Source organism: Heteronotia binoei, chromosome 12 (genome assembly GCF_032191835.1).
Source record: "Heteronotia binoei isolate CCM8104 ecotype False Entrance Well chromosome 12, APGP_CSIRO_Hbin_v1, whole genome shotgun sequence".
NCBI lineage: Eukaryota > Metazoa > Chordata > Lepidosauria > Squamata > Gekkonidae > Heteronotia > Heteronotia binoei.
In genome coordinates this window covers 28,980,362-28,999,807 of record NC_083234.1, presented here as the reverse complement: position 1 = coordinate 28,999,807, position 19,446 = coordinate 28,980,362, and the positions used below count along the sequence as shown (strand labels likewise).

General features: G+C 44.9%; 1 protein-coding gene across 2 annotated transcripts in view; it reads right to left on the bottom strand.

Annotated features, from left to right (window-relative positions):
• The window catches only part of SLC37A2 (solute carrier family 37 member 2), a 55,031-nt gene that overhangs the window by 9,190 nt on the left and 26,395 nt on the right, over positions 1-19,446 (bottom strand). For both annotated transcript variants that reach the window (XM_060250589.1, XM_060250588.1), the window contains exons 7-14: positions 15,653-15,819; positions 11,472-11,509; positions 9,645-9,809; positions 9,202-9,292; positions 7,871-7,933; positions 6,457-6,542; positions 2,406-2,454; positions 1,380-1,453 (exon numbers count right to left, since the gene is read on the bottom strand). In XM_060250589.1, the coding sequence (XP_060106572.1) occupies positions 1,380-1,453; positions 2,406-2,454; positions 6,457-6,542; positions 7,871-7,933; positions 9,202-9,292; positions 9,645-9,809; positions 11,472-11,509; positions 15,653-15,819 (733 nt within the window). The remainder of the gene's footprint in view (positions 1-1,379; positions 1,454-2,405; positions 2,455-6,456; positions 6,543-7,870; positions 7,934-9,201; positions 9,293-9,644; positions 9,810-11,471; positions 11,510-15,652; positions 15,820-19,446) is intronic.

The window sequence follows — 19,446 nt, the reverse complement described above, 5'->3', positions numbered from 1 at the left end:
AAAGTCCAGTTCAAATCTTTTTTTTCTTCTCCTGCACCCCTATTGCACTATCCCAGGATGCAGAGAGCAAGATATTCCATGTTCAACTAAATAAGCCTTATGTTTTACTCTAAACAGGGAGAAGAGTGACAACAAGGAACAGTGTGAACCCCAAATCCTTTCTTCAATATATACTTCTTCAATATATACTGAGTCACACCATTGGTCCATCTAACTCAGTTCCAACTGACAGCAGCTCTCCAAAGTCTCAGCAGTAAAAGGTGTGTCCTGACTCTGGCTACTTTAATTGGAGATGTTAAAGACTGAATCTCAGGTCTTCATGATGCAGAACAGTTAAGACATTTCAATCCCATTTCTATCAATGCCCAGTGTCTACACGATGGCACACAGAAATATAAAAATAATCAATTATGATACAGAACAGAATATACCTTTATCAGCTGAGAAGAACTTTTAAAAGGCAAAGAGTCAGTCTTAAGTTAAAAGATTGGTGGAACAAATAGGTTTTTAGCAGCCTTCCTGAAAGTCACAGGGAAGGAGCCAATTGTGCTTCATGGGGGAGGGCATTCTTTAATTTTGGTGTCACCACCAAAGAGGCCCTGTCCCATGTTGAGCCTCATGGTATAACCCTACACCAGGGCAGGCATCTGATCTAATCCAGACTGGATTGTTGTCCAAAGAACCCCTTTTACGGCATGTGGTCTTCCATTGAGCCACAGTCTATCCCTGCATAATGCAACAGGCATAAAGGTCAGAGGGCAAATACTCCCCTTGAAGAGGCCCTAGTGACAAACATTGGCATTGCTTGACAAAAAGAAGTGCCAAGCCAGAAACTTTTCCATTTCGGCCTAGCCCTGACTAAAGATTTTTGTACACAGTTGCCATGAAAGAGGATTTGCCTAAGGGAGCATTTTTCAGCCAGAAAACCATTCCAGAATACCTGGTGGATGTATAACTGCTTTGTGCCAGGTTACTTGAAAGCCTTTCAAAGTTTGGAATGCCAAGTTCCAGCCAAGAGTTCCCTTCCTTCTAAGAATCTCTCAGCCAAGGTGTCATGTTTACGTTCTGTGGAAGGAATTTCCTACCCCTGCCCAAAGAAGTAAGCCACTGTGCTGCATGCAATCCCGTTCTAGGAATTAGGTCAAATTCAGGAAAGACAGTTACAAAGTGGTCCAAATTGCAGGAAAAGTGTACTTAATACGCAAATATGTGAATATATGAGGTGGCCATATAACTGAATCAAACCACTGCTGATACTCTGAATGTTGTCAAGTCAGGTAGCAAGCACAAAACCACAAAAAATAATGTTTCTCAGTACATGGTTGGATGGGGGTGGGGTGGAGAGAGAAGGGAATCGGAGGGCTCAGTAAGATTCTTACCAAGTCAGCTGACACTGCTGTTGTAATGAGAGCATAAGGCCCATTGACCAGGCCTCCACAGATAATTAGCATCACTGCAAAGCAAAGGATAAAACATCAACAATACAATGCTAGGGCCATGTCTTCCAATATGAGCCTGCCGTTCAGAACACTGGCGATCTGATGCTTGTCTTCCCACCATCTGATAAACCGCACAAAGGTGAAGGATCTTTTTAGCTGTGGAGCACAAACTGTGAGTCCCTGTTGCTGAGCAGAGTTGGCTACCAAGGTTTGAGAAGTTGTCCCACACACAGGTATGGAGATGGCTGCTGCCAATGCCATGGCAACAGGGAAGCTGATGTAAGAATTGCCAAGAAAGGCTGGTGAAAGCTGCAGCCACAAAGTACAGGGGTACATCTCTTGGCTAAAGAAAACCACGTGCTTTGTGAGAGAGGAAAGGGGAGAGAATGGGAACAGCAGCATCTGCCTGAAGGTGGTTAGATCTCAAAGGCCAAAGGAGACTCCCTCATGCCCCCTTAAGTCAACAAAGGAGTGGACACGAGAAGACAGAGGAGGAGGATCTAGGTGCAAGTGTGCTGAGGCCCAAGTGAAGAAAGACAAGGCATTCTAATACCTCACAGGCAACACACAAAGCTGAGGTGGGGATCAGTGTACATTGCATGTGCCAGTTTTCTGCTCCACATCCACACCTTCTATGGGCTGTAGGAGTGAAAATATTATTTAGAAGCCTCAGCAGCTGATGGAACATAGAGTTTTAGTGACTGCCCAGGATGTCATTTTGAACCCTTTTCCTCATGTGCCAGTTTCCTAAATTTGAGGTCCTTATATTTATAAGGCAGCTACAAGGTGATTTCACCTTGTCAAATTTGTGAGGTAATTGTTTGGCTACTGCCACCTTAGCCTGCCAATACACACCTTTAATTTTTTTTTCTCTGTAGATGTGGCATAATATCCCCTTCCCTATGTTTGAGCTCACAACATGCATGGTTGGATGGTAGAAAATTCTGGAAAGTGGTGCAGCCTTACCTATTGATGTAGCGAGTCCATTTTGGCCAATGTAGTTGTACAGAAATAACTGGAAGAGAAAACTGGGTAAGAATTTCCACATCTGAATAATTCCATTCCTCCCTCTTCCTGCACAGAACACGATGGTTACTTCGTGGTACTTGAATCTTTGCCACTCTATACCAATGCTGCTGTAATGCAGGAGAATTGTCCCACTGGATCCCTGCCCAAACCCTATTACTCAAAAGGATCCTTCTCCAGTATTAGGACTTCTCAGGGGACATCCACACAGCAGTTTTCTGGCCTATGGCAGCAAAGAGCTATAGGTAGGGATGCCAGCCTTCAAGCGGGGCCTGAAAATCCCCTGGAATTACAGCTTATCTCCAGACTACAGTCCCCTTGGAGAAAATGGCCACTTTGAAGAATGGGCTCTCAGGCATTGTACCCACTGAGGTCCCTGTCCTCCCCAGGATCCAGCCCCAAATCTCCAGGACTTTCCTAACCTGGAGCTGGTGACCCTACACTCTTTGTCAGTGGCCAGGGGGGATCTGGCAACCATAGCAGGAGGTGTCAGAAGAGGCAGATATGTAGAGCCAGCCTTTTCCCCCTGGGAATAATACTTAGCAATTATTCAGGGCTTTCGGTATTCATAGCGCTTCACTCCCATTATCTCAGTGTTATCCTTACAACAGCCCTGTGTGGCAGGTCACTATTTATCCACCTATTGCCCAGGAGACTGAGAGAAAGTGGCTTGCCTAAGGCTACCTCATGAGTAGCAGCTCAGATGAGATTTTTCTTTCTTTATTTAATTTTATCTTGCTCTCCCTCACTTCATGTGAGGCTCAGAGTGGGGTTCCAACACATGTTCACAAGCATCTCTGTGTGAAAGAGAGAGAGAGAGAGAGCACTAGCTTTGGCTCTCCAGGGAACGTGTGAAACATCTTGCCAAAGTACATTCCAATCAGATCACAGGACAGACCATCCAAAGCCAGAGTTTACATCATAGCGGCAGTTTCATAGCTGCACTGCGAACAAGAAGAGGCCACAGTTTCTCTGCAAATCATTTAAAGCTATTTCTTTGCCTAGCAGTGAAAGTTGAAAACTTTCTAGGAAAAGCATATATACAGCAAGACTAGTGTGGACAGCAGAGGTTGAGAAATGCAGGGAAAGTAGAATGCTCCATTCAGGCCAGTTTTTACACACGCATGCACGCTCACACACACACACACACACTTGGCAAGACTAAACAGCTAGTCAAAACACAGCCCTCTTCAATGCTTGGCTTCACTGCAACTTGACAGCCTCTGTAAGCAAAGCTATTATGACCAAAATTAGAGTTCTTGCCTTGAACAGTACAAAATCACTGATTTTTTGGATGAGAAAAACCCCAAGAAAAGTGGAACTGATTATCTCCTCCAGAGTAGAAGGAATCCTTAATATGTCCACCTCTTAAAGGGTTCGGCTGCCATATCTGGGCAGGGTGAATAGAGAAGAATATGAAATCTTGCTAGGAAATCTGGCATTTTCCTGCTTTGTGTCCACCATCTCCCACAACTGGGATGCTCTGATCTTGCTAGGAAAAGGATTTCCCCAGGACCAAGTCTGGTCTCCTCCCTTGGAAGAAGACAAGAGGAGAAGATGGACAGGAAGGGAGACTGAGTTGCAATCCACCTGCATAGGGGTTTTGCCCTTTCTAAGACTGCAGCCATTGGCATTTGAGCCTGACTTGGATCTCCCCATTTCTAGCAACATACTACATGCATTGTGAGTGTTTAGAGAAGAAAAACACCATCCAAATATCTGAGTTTTGGAAAAGACCAAAGAGATCTTCAGCACAATACAGCTGGCTCTTATCCACCAGGTTGCCAACGGAAGTTAAAAGACTTCTAATTTAATTGGCAACTCTGTCTTGGTTTAGACAGAAATGTCTTTGTTAGATCAAAAGCTAGTTGGAGCACTAGCCTGTCTCTTTTGTACCCTGTAAAGTATACTGACTGCCCTAAAGAAACAATACATAGCTGAGCACTGTGAAAAGTTCTCAGTCTGTTCATTTTTGGCTTAGGGCAGGATAAGAGGGCACCATGGATTATGGGGGTGCCATAGATTATACTAAAGCTGCCAGAACCTGCTTAGCTCCACCTGATAGCACAGAGTCTCATATAAACACTGGAAGGAAGGCTGCCAGCTCTGGGTTGGGAAATTCCTGGAGATTTTGGAGGTAGAATTTGTGGGGTGGAGTTTGGGAAGGAGAGAGACTTCTGCAGGCCACAATGCCAGAATCCACCTTCCCAAGCCGCCACTTTCTCCAGGGGGACTGATCTCTGTAACCAGGAAACAACCCCTGAGACAGACCATTAGGCCTTCACTTGTATTTAGCAAGGCGCACAAGATAGATTTATTTCAGAAGACCATTTGGTGGAGGAGGAACTGTTTGGGGTAGTTTTTGAGCTATGCACTCCTATTTATATTTTGTCTCCTTGCAACTTGTTGTTGCACTGTGAAGTCCAAGGAGAGATGGAAGGATATTTTAAATTTAGCTCAGTACTATCAACAAATCTACAAAACCTCAGGCAAAGGTTTCTTTTAACTCCACTTTTAACTGGAGGCACCAAGGCTCAAATCTGGGACTTTTTGTATAGGTAACATGTGCTGTGCTAAGCAAAACCTTCCTGCAGATCTATGGCTCTTTTACTGGGATGCAAAGGAAAGCTTTAGTGGTTTCTTAGCTTTCTAAAACAGCCTCTGAGCCCTGCATACCCTAAGCTGTATGAAGGGACAAGGTAGGCATTGCATAACTCAAAAGCTCACTTGCAAATGAGTCCACACAGGTCTCCTAGCCTGTAAAGAGCTTTATGGACCTGCCTGCCCTATTTTAGACACTTCTTTTGCTCAGATGGCCTGAAAGGTGAATAGGACACATACACTTTCATTGCACAGATGTTTCCTTTCTTGGTCATCTGGATGCAATTCTCACTTGCCAAAGGCAATGAAGCAAGAAGCTATTTCTTCAAGTCTGGTTTAAAGGGGCTTTGAGGTCTGTGAAATGAGCTCAGACTGTAGCATCTACACCTTTAACTAAATAGTCAATTGGGCAGAAATTTTTAAATAATTATTATGAATGCAAGTAATTTTTTTAACAAAAACTGTAGAAGAGCCATTCTCTTCTGGGTGAAGAAATGCCTTTTCTAAGGGTTTTTTTTTTTAAAAGATGATTGCTGTGACCTTTCTGTGCACCACTGAAGAACAAAAGAGGTTATCTTTAAATCAGGGGTGGGGAACCTCCGTCCCAAGGGCCATATACGGCCCTCAAGGTCACTTGGTGTGGCCCTCCGGGATTGCTGGACAGATACATAGATTGCCATGTGGCAACCTCCCTGGGGCCTGGCTGGCCAGTGAGGATCATGGGGCCCAGCTGTGCCATGCAGCAGCCTCCCCAGGGCCAGGCAGGGATCACAGGGCCCAGATGTACTGTGCGGCAGCCTCCCTGGGGCCTGGCTGGTTGGCCAGAATTGCTGCAGGGCCTGGAAAAGTTACTGTCACAGTTCAGTTTGCACCTGATTATCCCAGATGGTGTGGCCTAATATGCTAATGAGGGTGTGGCCTAATATGCTAATATTAGGGAATGTGGTCTAATATGCTACTGAGTCCTGCTGGGGTTTTTTTTACAAAAAAACCCTGGACCTATGCATTTGCCTAGGGCGACAGGCCAGGTGTGTGTGTGTGTGCACCAGATTAGGTTCTCCCATCCCCACATAACTCCAAATAGAAAAACAATTATTTGCATTAATTTTGCTGGCCTGAATCATTCTCCCTTGGTGGAGCACTGTTTTTAAAGTTGATAATTTTTTATGGCCCGCAAATGATGTTATAAATATCCATATGGCCCTTGACAGAAAAAAGGTTCCCCACCCCTGCTTTAACCCTTTATTCCCTGCTGTTTTTCCCCCTTCCAGTGCTAATTCATGCACATTTAATTGATTAACAGGTTAATCCTATGGATCACAAACAGGAGCTGCTAGAATACAAAGAGGAACCAAAAGGGTCTACGTCTTGTGAACATGAGGATACTCACCATGGGTGCTGCTAAAATGAGCATCACACAGCACGTGGTGGCCCTGCCGCCAGTGTAGTCAGAGATAAGACCTGCAAGGATGCCACCTGCAAGGCACAAGCATAATTCACATTCCATAGCTTGCAAGGAGTTGAAAATCTGACATCTTCCTTGTGGGACCAGGCCAAGCTCAATGGAGCCTAGCAATCTGTTTCCAGCAGTGGACAGCCAGAGGCTCCAGGTAGTTCACAAGCAAACCCAGTAGAGAAGGCCTATTTTGTTGTTTCTCACCTACTGTAAGTAACAACTAGGAGCAGCAAAAGTATACTGCTTATGAACATGGAAGTTCCATTTAACTAACAACAAATTGGTCTTCCATCTGAAAAGTCCATTTCTAGTGACATCTCCACTAAGCAGCCATCTCCCCGTCTTGCAGTGAATCCCAGCTGTTAGTTATACCTTTCTTTTGCCAGTTCACTCCTGTTCCCTCTAAGCTGTGGAGTCCTGTGAGCAAAAATTCTACTTTTTGAGCTACTGACATTAAAGTTGTGAGCTACTGCATAAATTGGGGCCATTTTTCCAGAGCTAAGACAAAAAGGTGTGAGCTGGAAGCTAAAAATCTGTGAGCTAGCTCATGCTAACTCAGGTTAGAGGGAACATTGCTCCTGACATGTCCGCTAATCAAGAATTTAACTCTTTTCTCCATTCCACGGTGATGTTGTGGTCGTGGAGGTAGGGATTTGGTTCTGGAAGTCCTAGCAGAAAGGAGATACTGCACTGCATTTCAAGCCAGCATAAACACAATAGTTTGAAGAAGAGCTTCCTTCCCTTTCCTCACCCAACATAACCTCTCCCTTCCTTGGACTTTTACTGGTGTTCATCCACTAAAATGCAATGTGAAGGTCCATTTGTGACTCTAAAATTGGTAGAGGTGGAGCCCAGGCATGGCAGTGAGGTTGGGTGCACTTTACTGGGACCTGTGATTCCAGGGGATATTAGACTGGGCTGCAAGCACATTACCATGGTACAGTATATTTTAAAAAATGAAATGGACATTCATGATTTGTGAGGCTGTATGTAAGAGATGGGATTGGTGCACATGCATGTGTGTTACAAGGTTTGTAGTGGGCACAGAAAAATGATGCTTGGCCCTTCTTTATGCCCATGTCTGGACTCTACAGATTCCCCATGCACAGTCAGAGCATAGGAAGACTTCCACATGCATAACAGAAGTTTTTTTTAATGACTCAGAAAGCTGGAACTGGGGAAAGGGAGTTGGCTGCGTTTGGGGTTTGAACCCAGCCTAAGGGGATTATGCTTGCCCCCCAGGTTGACTACCAATTCAAACAGGCCCCCAATAGCCTCTGGAGCTATTTTCCTGGAATCGGATACAGAAAAAGGAAGGAGGGTGAATGAAAATATTAGTACAACATACCAATGATGCCGCCAGCATCAAAAAGAGTGGACATGTCTCCAGCCTTCTTAGCGCTGAAATGAGCTGCAAAGGAAAAGAGAAGGCTAAGCAGATCTGGTCAAAAAATTAGAAAAAGCTCTCAATTGTGTGAGTAAGTCTCAGCCAATGGTGATAGGTGATTACTGTGCTTTTGCCCAACTAATGAGATTGGTAGTTCTCAATGTGTGGGTCGTGACTCTTTTGCAGGTGAGTTATAAGCTCAGGAGGGAGGATACAGCATATATCAGGGAGAGAAGGCTCAATGGCAAAGTTGGGTTGATGCTTGCATAATGCATGAAAAGCCCAGGAATAGGGCCTGCTGTTCAGTTATACTACATATGTTCACATACTAAACATGAGAAATAAAATATAAACCTGTCCAGTGCTAACTGAAGTGAGACTCTTGCCTGTTAAGCTGAGGAGGGGGAAAGTAGTGTGGAGTTACTCTGCTAGTGGAACCCCAAAATTACAGTGAGTGGCAGCCTGCCCGACCTGACCTGGATGGCCCAGGCTAGCCTGATCTTGTCAGATCTCAGAAGCAAACAGGGTTGGCCCTAGTTAATACTTGGATGGGAAACAACCAAGAATATCAAGGTTGTTTCGCAGAGGCAGGCAATGGAAAACCACCTCAGAACATCTCCCGCCTTGAAAACTCTATGGGTCGCTATAAGTCATCACCGTGATTAGCCAGCCCAGAAACAGAAAGTGTGTATAGATGGTGCAGTGACCTGGCAGTGATACTTGCTGTAGTGTAACCAAGGGGATGAAGAGGGAGAGATGATGCACCACCACTTCCTCTAATCTCCTCCTCAATGTGGCCTGCTGGCAAAAAGGCATTGCTAACCAGGGCTGTGGACCTTCAGTTCACACAGCAGCCCAACTTCTTTATATCACTGAATTTTTATTGTAATCATTCCAAAGGGACAGTCATGTTAGTCTATAGCAATTTTCAAAAAAGGAGTCTTGTGGTACCTAAAAGACTAATAGAGCGATCCCCAAGAACTCGTTCCTGGGAATAAGCCCCACCAGATAGATCTGAGTAGGATTTGGAATACACCTGCTTAGAATTGCTCTTTTTTATTTCAGTAGAAGCTTCTGTGAGTCTAGGGTCAACTGGCCTGATTCATCTTTCATGTCTTTCAGCAGCTGGGGCATGAGGCCAACGACAGACTCCTCGGGAGCAGGGATCGACACAGCAGGTGGAGTTGGGATCTGGCCTTCAGGGAAGCACAGAGCTGGTGAATCAGCTGGGCTGGTGAAGAAAAACCTCCTTACATCACAAATCAGGATCTTAATACATTCGAGAGACTCACCAACGTTCACGATGTAAAGGGGCAGCCAGTAGAGGAAAGTGTAGCTAACCAGCTTCGCAAACAGAAGGCAAAAGGAGAACTCCACCACTCCCTGCAAAGGCAAGACAAGAGAAAGTGATGGGGAAAGGAAGGCACCAGCAGATGCAGAGCAATCTGAAGAGCATAAGAGATAAACCACACATCAGATGCTGGATCTTGCACTATATTTTTCTTTACTAAAATGTGGCCATTTGTGGTCACTGATTTCTTGGGCAACAACTGAAGCACTAGCATTTTTCCCTCTCCTATCAGGCCTAGGCTTGAGATGGGGGCAATGGATCAGTAAAATGGCACAGGTGAATAATACGTTAGGGTAACACCAGGTTAAGAGTCCGCTGCTCTTAATCACTACACCACGCTGGCTATCTGGAACAGAGGCAAAGCCACTCTGGGGCTGTACTTACAGGTATCCGGAGAGCGCCAAAGAAACTGATGGCTTCTGGTCCCTCTGTTGATTCTTTTGTATTTTCTACCGCAACAATGATGTTATCTCTGCTATTGCTGGATACGTTCAGGCTCCCGTCGCCAATGGAATGTTCTGCCTCAAGGCCTTTCTCCTCTGAACTGGCCTGTAAGAGAACCAAACATCTCAAAAATCTGGATTCAGGCCCCTTGAGAAATTGACCCACCTCCACTTCTGCAGAACTCTGGAAGACACCCATGGGTTCTACTGCAGCTATCTATGGCTCTGACTTTCCCTTCCCAGTCATGGCTTCTCTCTCGCTCATATCCAGTGATTACCCTCAAGGTTCAAGCATCATTTCACTGGGCCCAGTATAAACTTGTAAGATGGGATCCCCACAAACATACCATCCCACCCCATACATACAATGTCATGTATCATGAAAGAAAAATGATCTACTGTGTTTCTTTAGTGTCACAAACAAACCATATCATAGGAATATATTTGCAATCCAGGCCAAGCCCCAGTCCTTTTCACATGTGATATCTAGGGCAATCTTGGAGACGGTGGACATTTGGTACATTTTTATTTTAATGTACCACGGGTATGTTACTTCTGGGATCTTGATGTCTAGGGGTCATCAGGAAATCACACCCAAACATTTACTTGTTTGTTTTATTTAGAAAATGTATATGCTACCTTGCCAGAGACCTGCTCAAGGTAGCTTACAAACAACTAAAAGCATTTAAAATGCCATTATTTAAAAAATAGGCCAACATCATTAAAAGTACAGTCACTAAAACAGGATGCCAATAAAACAAGCTATTAATTTTCCTCTAGTAACTACACTTGGTAGATATCAAGGAACCTTACTAAACACCTTGTGTGGTTTTCCAGTGATCTCTGAATCACAGGAATCCCACGTCTTTCTATTTACCTATTCATACATTTTGCCCTGCACTTGCTCCAAGATTCTCTGAGGGTGGGCATGGTTCTCTGCATTTTCCCTCCTCCCTGTGATGTAAGTTAAGTTGAGAGAGCGACTAGACCAAAGTAACCCGGTATGTTTCACAGCTGAGTGAGGATTTAAACCCAGTGCTCCCCAGTTGTAGCCCAGCACTCTAACCATTACATTAAGCCACTTTAATTCCCCCACCCACACCTGCGTTCTCTGTGGGCACAAGAAGGAACTGAACAGTGTGTCTGACGATTCTCTCCTTCCTTCTTGAGTTCTGCTTTACAAGTTCCTCAAAATCCTGAGATCACTGAATCAAAACCACATGAGTTGAAAGAGATTAAATCCCAAATGGAATGAAGTTGGGAGAATCCACTTCTCCTTGCTCAACTTATATCCTGCCCTATCAGAAACTTCAAAGTGGCGTATAGCACAAAATATTTCTGTTGTTCCCTTCTCCCATCTTTCCTTGCCCAGTACAGTTCTGGCTTTTGGTCAACACAGAGTGGGCAAGAAAGGGGGAAAGTGCAGATGATAAATAAGTGAGGTGGGATGGATCCTGGTAACCAAATAAGTCAAGGAAAACCCCTTGCAGAACTGGAACTGGGATGCTGCAAGTTTCAAGAAGCCCAAAGCGCAGATGATAAACAAGTGAGGTGGGATGGATCCAGGTAACTGAGTAAGTCAAGGAAAACACCTTGCAGAACTGGGATGCTGCAAGATTTCAAGATGTAAGGGACTAGTCCATAGTACATAAACGAATGGGCAGGGAACTTGATTCTCTCTCTTCTGGAGCAGGATGCCTCTCTCTACCAAGTAAGGAAGAGGAAACCTCATGTCAGTGATAAGCAAAAACAAAGATGTGAGACTTACATGGTGAAGGGGAGGGCTGCACTCAACATCTTCTGGATCTGAAAGAGAGGGAGACAATGTTACAGAAGTAGGCTGAAATCTTGGGAAGATATCAGCAACCCCAGCTTGAATGTTTTTCAGTCTGCAACTCAGGAATTGCAAACACCAGTGCCTAGGGGTCCCCATCGTGATGCCAATGGGCCCCATGGCACCTGCTGGCACCTTTCCTAGAGCCTGCCAAATGTTTTTAGAAAGTGGGTGGGGCCAAGTGGGGCTTTTGCCCAGCAAGGCCACTGAATTGGTTATTGGAGATTTGATGGTTGTACAGATTTTTAAAAATCCAGATAAGATTGGAACAACACATTGGGTAGGATGTGTAAATCACAGTAAATTGGTATAGAAATAATAAAGCAGTTAACAGATGTGAGAACTGAGTTGGGAGTCCAGTGGCACCTTTAACACCAACAAAGTGGTGTCTATAGCCCCTTCACAGTGCCTTCTTACCTTTTGATATTTTTTCAGACATTAGTGTTTCTGGGGTTACACACACACTCTAAAATTTATTTAACATGAGGCATGAATTTTTTTTGCTATTAATCATTGGTCCTATTTATTATTTATTTATTATCAGCCGCCCTGAGCCTGCTTCGGCAGGGAGGGTGGGATATAAATCCAATAAAATAAATTGTTTTACTTTTATCTTGTTGGTTTTATGATGTAAGCCATGCTGAGCCCATTTTGGAGGTAGGATGGGGTATAAATTGAGATGAGAAGGCAAGAGGAGGAGGAGGATATTATTAATGGATTTATATCCCGCCCTATACTCTGAATCTCAGAGTGGTCACAATCTCCTTTACCTTCCCCCCCCCCCCCCACAACAGAGACCCTGTGAGGTAGGTGGGGCTAAGAGAGCTCTTACAGCAGCTGCCCTTTCAAGGATAACTTCTGTGGGAACAATGGCTGACCCAAGGCCATTCCAGCAGCTGCAAGTGGAGGAGTGGGAAATCAAACCCGGTTCTCCCAGATAAGAGTCCATGAACTTAACTACTACACCAAACTACATGTTGGGTTCAGGATATGCTACAGTTTATCAGGGAAGTTACTGATACCTAAATCATTCAGTTTTCACTTATATTCAGAAATCAAACTTTCATTTAATTTCATTTCTTCAACAAATCCTGCCCTACCCACAAAATGGGTTGGATATCAAAACTTTAGTTATTAATCTAGAAAATCCAAAGCTACAACCGAAAACTTTTGCAGATCACAATTACCTTACAATATCAAGTGTCCTTCAACACTCTAGAGCGGCTGGATGGCTGAAAAAAAAGACACCTTTCCTAGATCTCAGTTGAGAGGTCTGTATCTCCTGTGTGCTGCAAGAGCTATTGCCGGGAAAGTTACCAAATCTCCCCACCGGGAACTATTGCCGGGAAAGTTACCAAATCTTGACCCAGGTCTGCCAATGTATTGATTCACCCAATTAGAGCTTACAAATACTGGTTAATATGCATATTGACACCTAACCCAATAGATACCTCTGGGAGTTATGCCTTTGAAGATCGTGATCTCTCCTCCTTGAAAATTTAAATCAGAAAACATTTTCATACACTCAAAGGAGTTTGTCACTATGCCTGGCACTGGTTGCCTGGGGAAGACCTGAGCCCCGAGCCCCCAAGTCCTGTGTTGGTTGCCCGGAGGGGGCAACCCCGTAGTTTACGCCTATTGGTATAGCATAAGGATCTTCAATGTGTGACTGCAGTAGATATTTTGTGAACGTGCCAGTCAAGAAGACTTTATTAGCAGTTCCAGGGGCAAGGCCAAAATCCTACTCCAAAGCACTGATTGCACATGGCTGCCATGCACTTAGTGCTCAGGTGAAAGGGGGGGGGATGTCCTTGTCCTTTAGGAAATGTGATTTCTGACATTCTAAAGGCTAACAGATTCATTGCAGCTTAAGTTTTCTGTGGAATGGAGCCCCTTCATTAGGTGCATCGAGTATGGTATAATTTGGCAGCCAGTAGGGGGATTCCAGGTCTGTTCCTGAAGTCTTCTCCCATGTACGCTTTGGTTCTCAGGACACAATGACATCATCTGGAAGTGATATCATGCTGCTGACATCACACAGCGACGCTCTGAGTTTTGGGCCCAAATTTACCATAGAGTTTTGCCCACAAACCAGAGCATCGCCATGCAATGGCAGTGTCATGATGTCAGTTCCCGGTGAAGAAGAAGAAGATGATGATATTGGATTTATATCCCGCCTTCCACTCCGAAGAGTCTCAGAGCGGCTCACAATCTCCTTTACCTTCCTCCCCCACAACAGACACCCTGTGAGGTGGGTGGGGCTAAGAGAGCTCTTACAGCAGCTGCCCTTTCAAAGACAACCTCTGCCAGGGCTATGGCTAACTCAAGGCCATTCCAGCTGGTGCAAGTGGAGGAGTGGGGAATCAAACCCGGTTCTCCCAGATAAGAGTCCACGCACTTAACCACTACACCAAACTGGCTCTCATCATCACAAAGCCTTTTGGTCCTGTTGGGGGTGGGATTCCCCCCCACAAAAGTGGTGGTTCCCCTACCCCTGGTGGGGGTCTGGCAACCCTAGCAGCTATACACATATAAGCATAAACAAACTGAAAACAACAGAGCCAAATATCTGCCAAAATCAAGAGGAGCAGGGTGTGACATTTCTATGCAAAGGTACAGTGACCATTCATTTCCATGCCAATTTGTGATGACCATCTTCCCAGCTTTTCTGGTGACACCAGACGCTGATTAATCTGTGATCAGATGTACCAACATTTCATTTAGCTGCAAAAAGGAGCCATGGAAGAGGAAAATACTGATGAGGCGGAAGAAGGGTGTTTAAGCTCCATATTGGGGGCCTTATTGTAGCCTGTGATGATACCATACTGCAGAGATTAGAGAAGAGGAGCCTGACAAAATTCCCTCTTTGGCAACTTTGAAGATGACTTTTATTTCATCTGCCTTGAGTCCACTGTGGACAGGCTGAGTAGAAGTGTTTTCAGTAGACAAACACTGAATCAACTCATGAGTTGTAGCACAAGTCAGCTCAAAAAAGGAGCAATACCACTTTATCTCACTAGATGGCCACATGTCTTTGTCAGAATATGTATCTATCTATGGAGACGCCTGGGGGTCTCCTTGTTCCACAAACTGGAACTTTACAATAACTCAAGTAGTCTTTGGTCCCCACAGCCTAAAGAACTGAGATAGCACAAGATGGGTAGCCATGTTAGCCTGCCTGTAGCAGTAGAAAAGAGCAAGAGCCCAGGAGCACCTTAAAGACTAACAAAAATTGTGGCAGCGGATGAGCTTTCGTGAGTCACTGTTCACTTCTTCAGTATCTGAAGAAGAGAACAGTGACTCATGAAAACTCATACCCTCTGATGAATTTTGTTAGCTTTTAAGTTACTACTGGACTCTTTTCTACTGGACAGCAATGATTCCTCCAGTATCCAAAACACCAGTGCTGAATTTATAAACAATTTGGAAAAGTGAACGAAGAAAGTCATTCTACCGCACCCACCTTTGGGATTCATCGGTCCTAAAGAGGACTTAAGTCACCAGATCACCCTTTTGCCCATTAATTTAGCTTAGGATCTCTCACTTCACTTATAAACTTCAATGGGGCACCCTTTTAATATTTTCCAACTGTCCTAATTAGGAATTTGAAAACCACTGTAATAGTACTTTTAAAGATAAATATCCTGCATTAAATGATCTTGAGTATGCACCCACAAATAGCCATTTTCTGAAATGCTTTGGGTCAGAAGTATTGTCCACAAATCCCAGTGGGATTTAAAAAGGTAAAGGTAGTCCCCTGTGCAAGCACCAGTCGTTTTCGACTCTGGGGTGACGTTGCTTTCATGTTTTCACGGCAGACTTTTTATGGGGTGGTTTGCCATTGCCTTCCCCAGTCATCTATGCTTTACCCCTAGCAAGCTGGGTACTCATTTTACCGACCTCAGAAGGATGTAAGGTGAGTCACCCTGGAGCCAGCTACCTTAACCAGCTTCCGCAGGGATCGAACTCAGGTCGTGAGCAGAGGGCTCTGACTGCAGTAGAGCTTTACCACTCTGCGCCACGGGGTTCTTCATGCTCCAGTGTGATTTACTTCCAAACAAAGTATGTTTAGGGCTGCAGCCAAAGTACCCAGGCTCATGAGTGGCAAAACTCACATTCAATGAGGAACAAGAAGCAGATGACTCCCATAGTGGCAATGATGATCCCAGGAACGATGAATGACAAGCCCCAGGCCTGTGAAACCCAAGCGCCTGCGATCAAGGACCCCAAGATATTTCCTACGGATGTGTGCGAATTCCAGATGCCCATGATCAAGCCCCGTCTGGCAAGAGAAAGGACAGAAAGTATTCAGTTAGTTGCTGCTGTTGCTATAAATGGAAATCTGAACCAGGTAATGGATTAATCAGAGGGTCACATCAGGCATCATTCTAACCCATGGTCTGCATAACCCACAGTTTATAGCCCCAACCGTGGTTTGCGCTTCAGAATACTCAATAGATAAAGCACGATGTAGAGCTGATTGTCTGATTACATTTTCCATTTCTTAATATTCAGTTTGGTAAGTTCCTTCCTGGCTCCAATCCCTAGCCTCCAGAGGCAGGGCAATCACCGCCACCACCGTTTCTGAGTTCCAACATGAAATCAAACCATGTTAGCACAAACCACGATAAGCAAGCCCGTTTCGGTATGGCATCCTGCTGGATGACCTTGGGCCAGTCATGCAATCTCAGACCGACCTACCTCACAGGGTTGCTGTGAGGATAAAATGGGAGGAGAAGAGAATGATGCAAGATGCTTTGGGTTCCAAAGTGGAAAGAAAGGCAGAGAATAATGGAAGAGAATAATAATAACAACAACAACGATGATAATGATGATGAATTGAGTTACCCTGAGCTACTTGCAGGACAGGTAAGATACAGCCGAAGCACACAATACGAGACATAAAATGGTCCAGGCTGGAGAGAAAAGAACTACTGAGGTAGTGAGTATGGCTGACATTAGTAGTCAGCTACCTGATAGGCTGGCAGAGTTTCTCTAATACAAAGTTGGACACATTCAGTGCTGTGGAGGAAAAAAACCCTGTGCCGTGGGAACTAAATTTCTGTCCCCTTTCCTCCCCTTAATTTCTTCATCCCTCCTTCCTGTTTTGTCATTTTTTTTTCTTTCCTTTCTTCCTGTTATAAAAATAAAATTGCTCTCAGCATTTGTTAATCTGGGGCCCAGCCCAGGGGTTGATGGTGGGGACTATGAATGCAGTGGGGAGGGGGAAGCTTAGAATGAGCTCTCTCATTTGCTGTGAATAAGCTTTTTTTGTAGCAGGAGCTCCTTTGCATATTAGGCCACACCACCCCTGATGTAGCCAATCCTCCAAGAGCTAACAGGGTTCCTAATACAGGGCCTACTGTAAGCTCCACGCGGATTGGCTACATCAGGGGTTTGTGGCCTAATATGCAAAGGAGTTCTTGCTACAAAAAAAGCCCTGAGAATACAAGCACATGAGAAGAACTGCCCTGCTGGATCAGACTGGTGGTCCATCTTATCTGGCATCCTCTTTTGTACAGTGGTCAACCGGTTTCTCTGGAGGTCCAACAACAAGGCCTAGAGGCCAAGGCCTTCCCCTGATGTTGCCTCTTGGCACTGGGATTCAGAGGCGGACTGCTTCTGAATGTGGAGGTTCCCTTTAGTCATCATGGCTGGTAGCCACTGATAGACCTATCCTCCATTATCTCTCCTCTTCGTCTTATGCTGTCAGTCACTTAACCACATCAGCTGGAGCTGTGCACAGGCAGAAGCTTAAGGCATCAGGCTACACGCTACCTTCCCTGGGAGAGGAGTGTGACTGCAGGAAGCACAGCCGGTGGAGCAAGAATCTGTCTGGCGGTTTCTGCCAAAAGGAAGATGCTATCAAGGGAGCTCAACGGTGCTTTTTTCCACTACAAAGGGAAGCTGCATGAGATGGGAAGGACGCTCCAGGCAAAACTTGTTGCTAGGGGCACGCAATTTCCCCCCAGTTTTTTTCCAGTTCGGGTCTACAAGGTATGCAAAGCATCTCAAAGGCTGAAGGTCAGCAGGTGAGGTCCTGCCCATCGCTGTTTAAATCTGGAAGAGGTTATCACTGCGTAAGCAGAACGTGGGTTTTGTGCAATGAAGGACACAAGTTCAGTGCTAAGCATCTTCAGGTCAAAGGTCTTTGCCAGCCAGAATGGGGGGAGAATTTTGCCTGGGAACTCAGAGAGTTGCTGCCAATCAAAGCAAGTGAAATATATCCATCTGCGGTTTATCGTTTGGTGGCTTCATTTGTCCATAAGCTCTTTACAGAAACATTCTGGTACAAGTTAAACAAAATAAATATGTTTTATGAGCAGTTATCTTTTGGTACAGAGGACATCCAAACTGGGTAGGTCTGGCATTACGCCTACAGTCCATATCACATACAATAAATGGTTATGCAATTTTCTTTATTTACCAAATACATTTTTAGCCCGCCCTTCCTCCATGGAGCACAGGGCAGCATATATGGTGGCTTTCTGTTTGTCCATTTTATCATTAGAACAACTTGAGGTAGGTCAGGCTGACAGAGAATGACTGTCCCAGCATCATCCCGTGAGTATTTGTGACAAACAAAGATTCAAACTTGGGTCTCCCCAGGCTTAGGCTCAAGGGCTACACCACTCTGGCTCTCCATATGAGATCAAACTCTAATAGTAGGACTTCTATCTCTGCCATGCTATTTAAACACATGAGAGTCTCTTACAGGGCTGCTGCTGGGGAGGGGGGGGGCTTTGTGGATGTCTGGCCCCCTCAGGAATGATCCAAACCCCTTCTCTAAATTTTCGGTTTCCATTTTTTGATAAAGTGAGATCTTTAGACCTTTTATTTGTGGAGACTGAAGGAGCACCATACAGGCAGAATTCTCCCCAAATGCTCAGCCAGTGCGGCGTAGTGATTAAAGTACTGGACTAGGATCTGGGAGAACCAGGTTCGAATCCCCACTCATACCATGGAAGTTGGCTGGATGATCTTGGGCCAGTCACACGCTGAGCCTAACCTGCCTCACAGGGCTGCTGTGAGGATGAAACAGAGAACAGGAGGAGGATATAGGCTGCTTTAAGTTTACATTGGGGACAGAAGCAGGATATAAGTACAGTAAATAAATAAGATGAACCCATAAGAAACAAAGCTGCTTCCGCCTTCCACTGATCCGTCCAAACAGCACAAAAAAATGAATGAGATGATGGACAGGCACTCAGAACTCACTATTAAACTAAATTGTATTGTACTGTATTAATAAGCAGCCGGAATAGCTCTGTCTAGCCTGATCTTGTCAGAGCTTGAAAGCTGAGCAGGGCCAGGCATGGTTAGTACTTAGATGGGCGACCCACCGAGGAAAGCTGGGGTTGCCATGCAGAGGAAGGCAACAGCAAACTACCCATTGAACATCTGTTGCTGTGAACAGCCTTTAATCCTGGGTCGCCATGAGCCATGTGGATAAACATATGAAGCAGAGGTCCATCAGTGGCTATTAGCCACAAGGTATAGGTGGAACTCTCTGACTGAGGGGTTGGAACACTTTCCCTATGAAGAAAGGTTAAAACGCTTGGGGCCCTTTACTTGGAGAAATGTTGACGAAGGTGTGACATGATAGAAGTTTACAAGATTATGCATGGTATAGAGAAGGTAGAGAAAGGAGTACTTTTCTCCCTTTCTCACAATACAAGAACTCATGGACATTCAATGAAATTGCTGAGCAGTTGGGTTAGAATGGACAAAAGGAAGTACTTCTTTACCCAAAGGGTGATTAACACATGGAATTCACTGCCACAGGAGGTGGTGGCTGCTGCAAAGATAGACAGCTTCAAGAGGGGATTGGATAAGCATATGGAGTAGAGGTCCATCAGTGGCTATTAGCCACAGCGTATTGTTGGACTCTCTGTCTGGGGCAGTGATA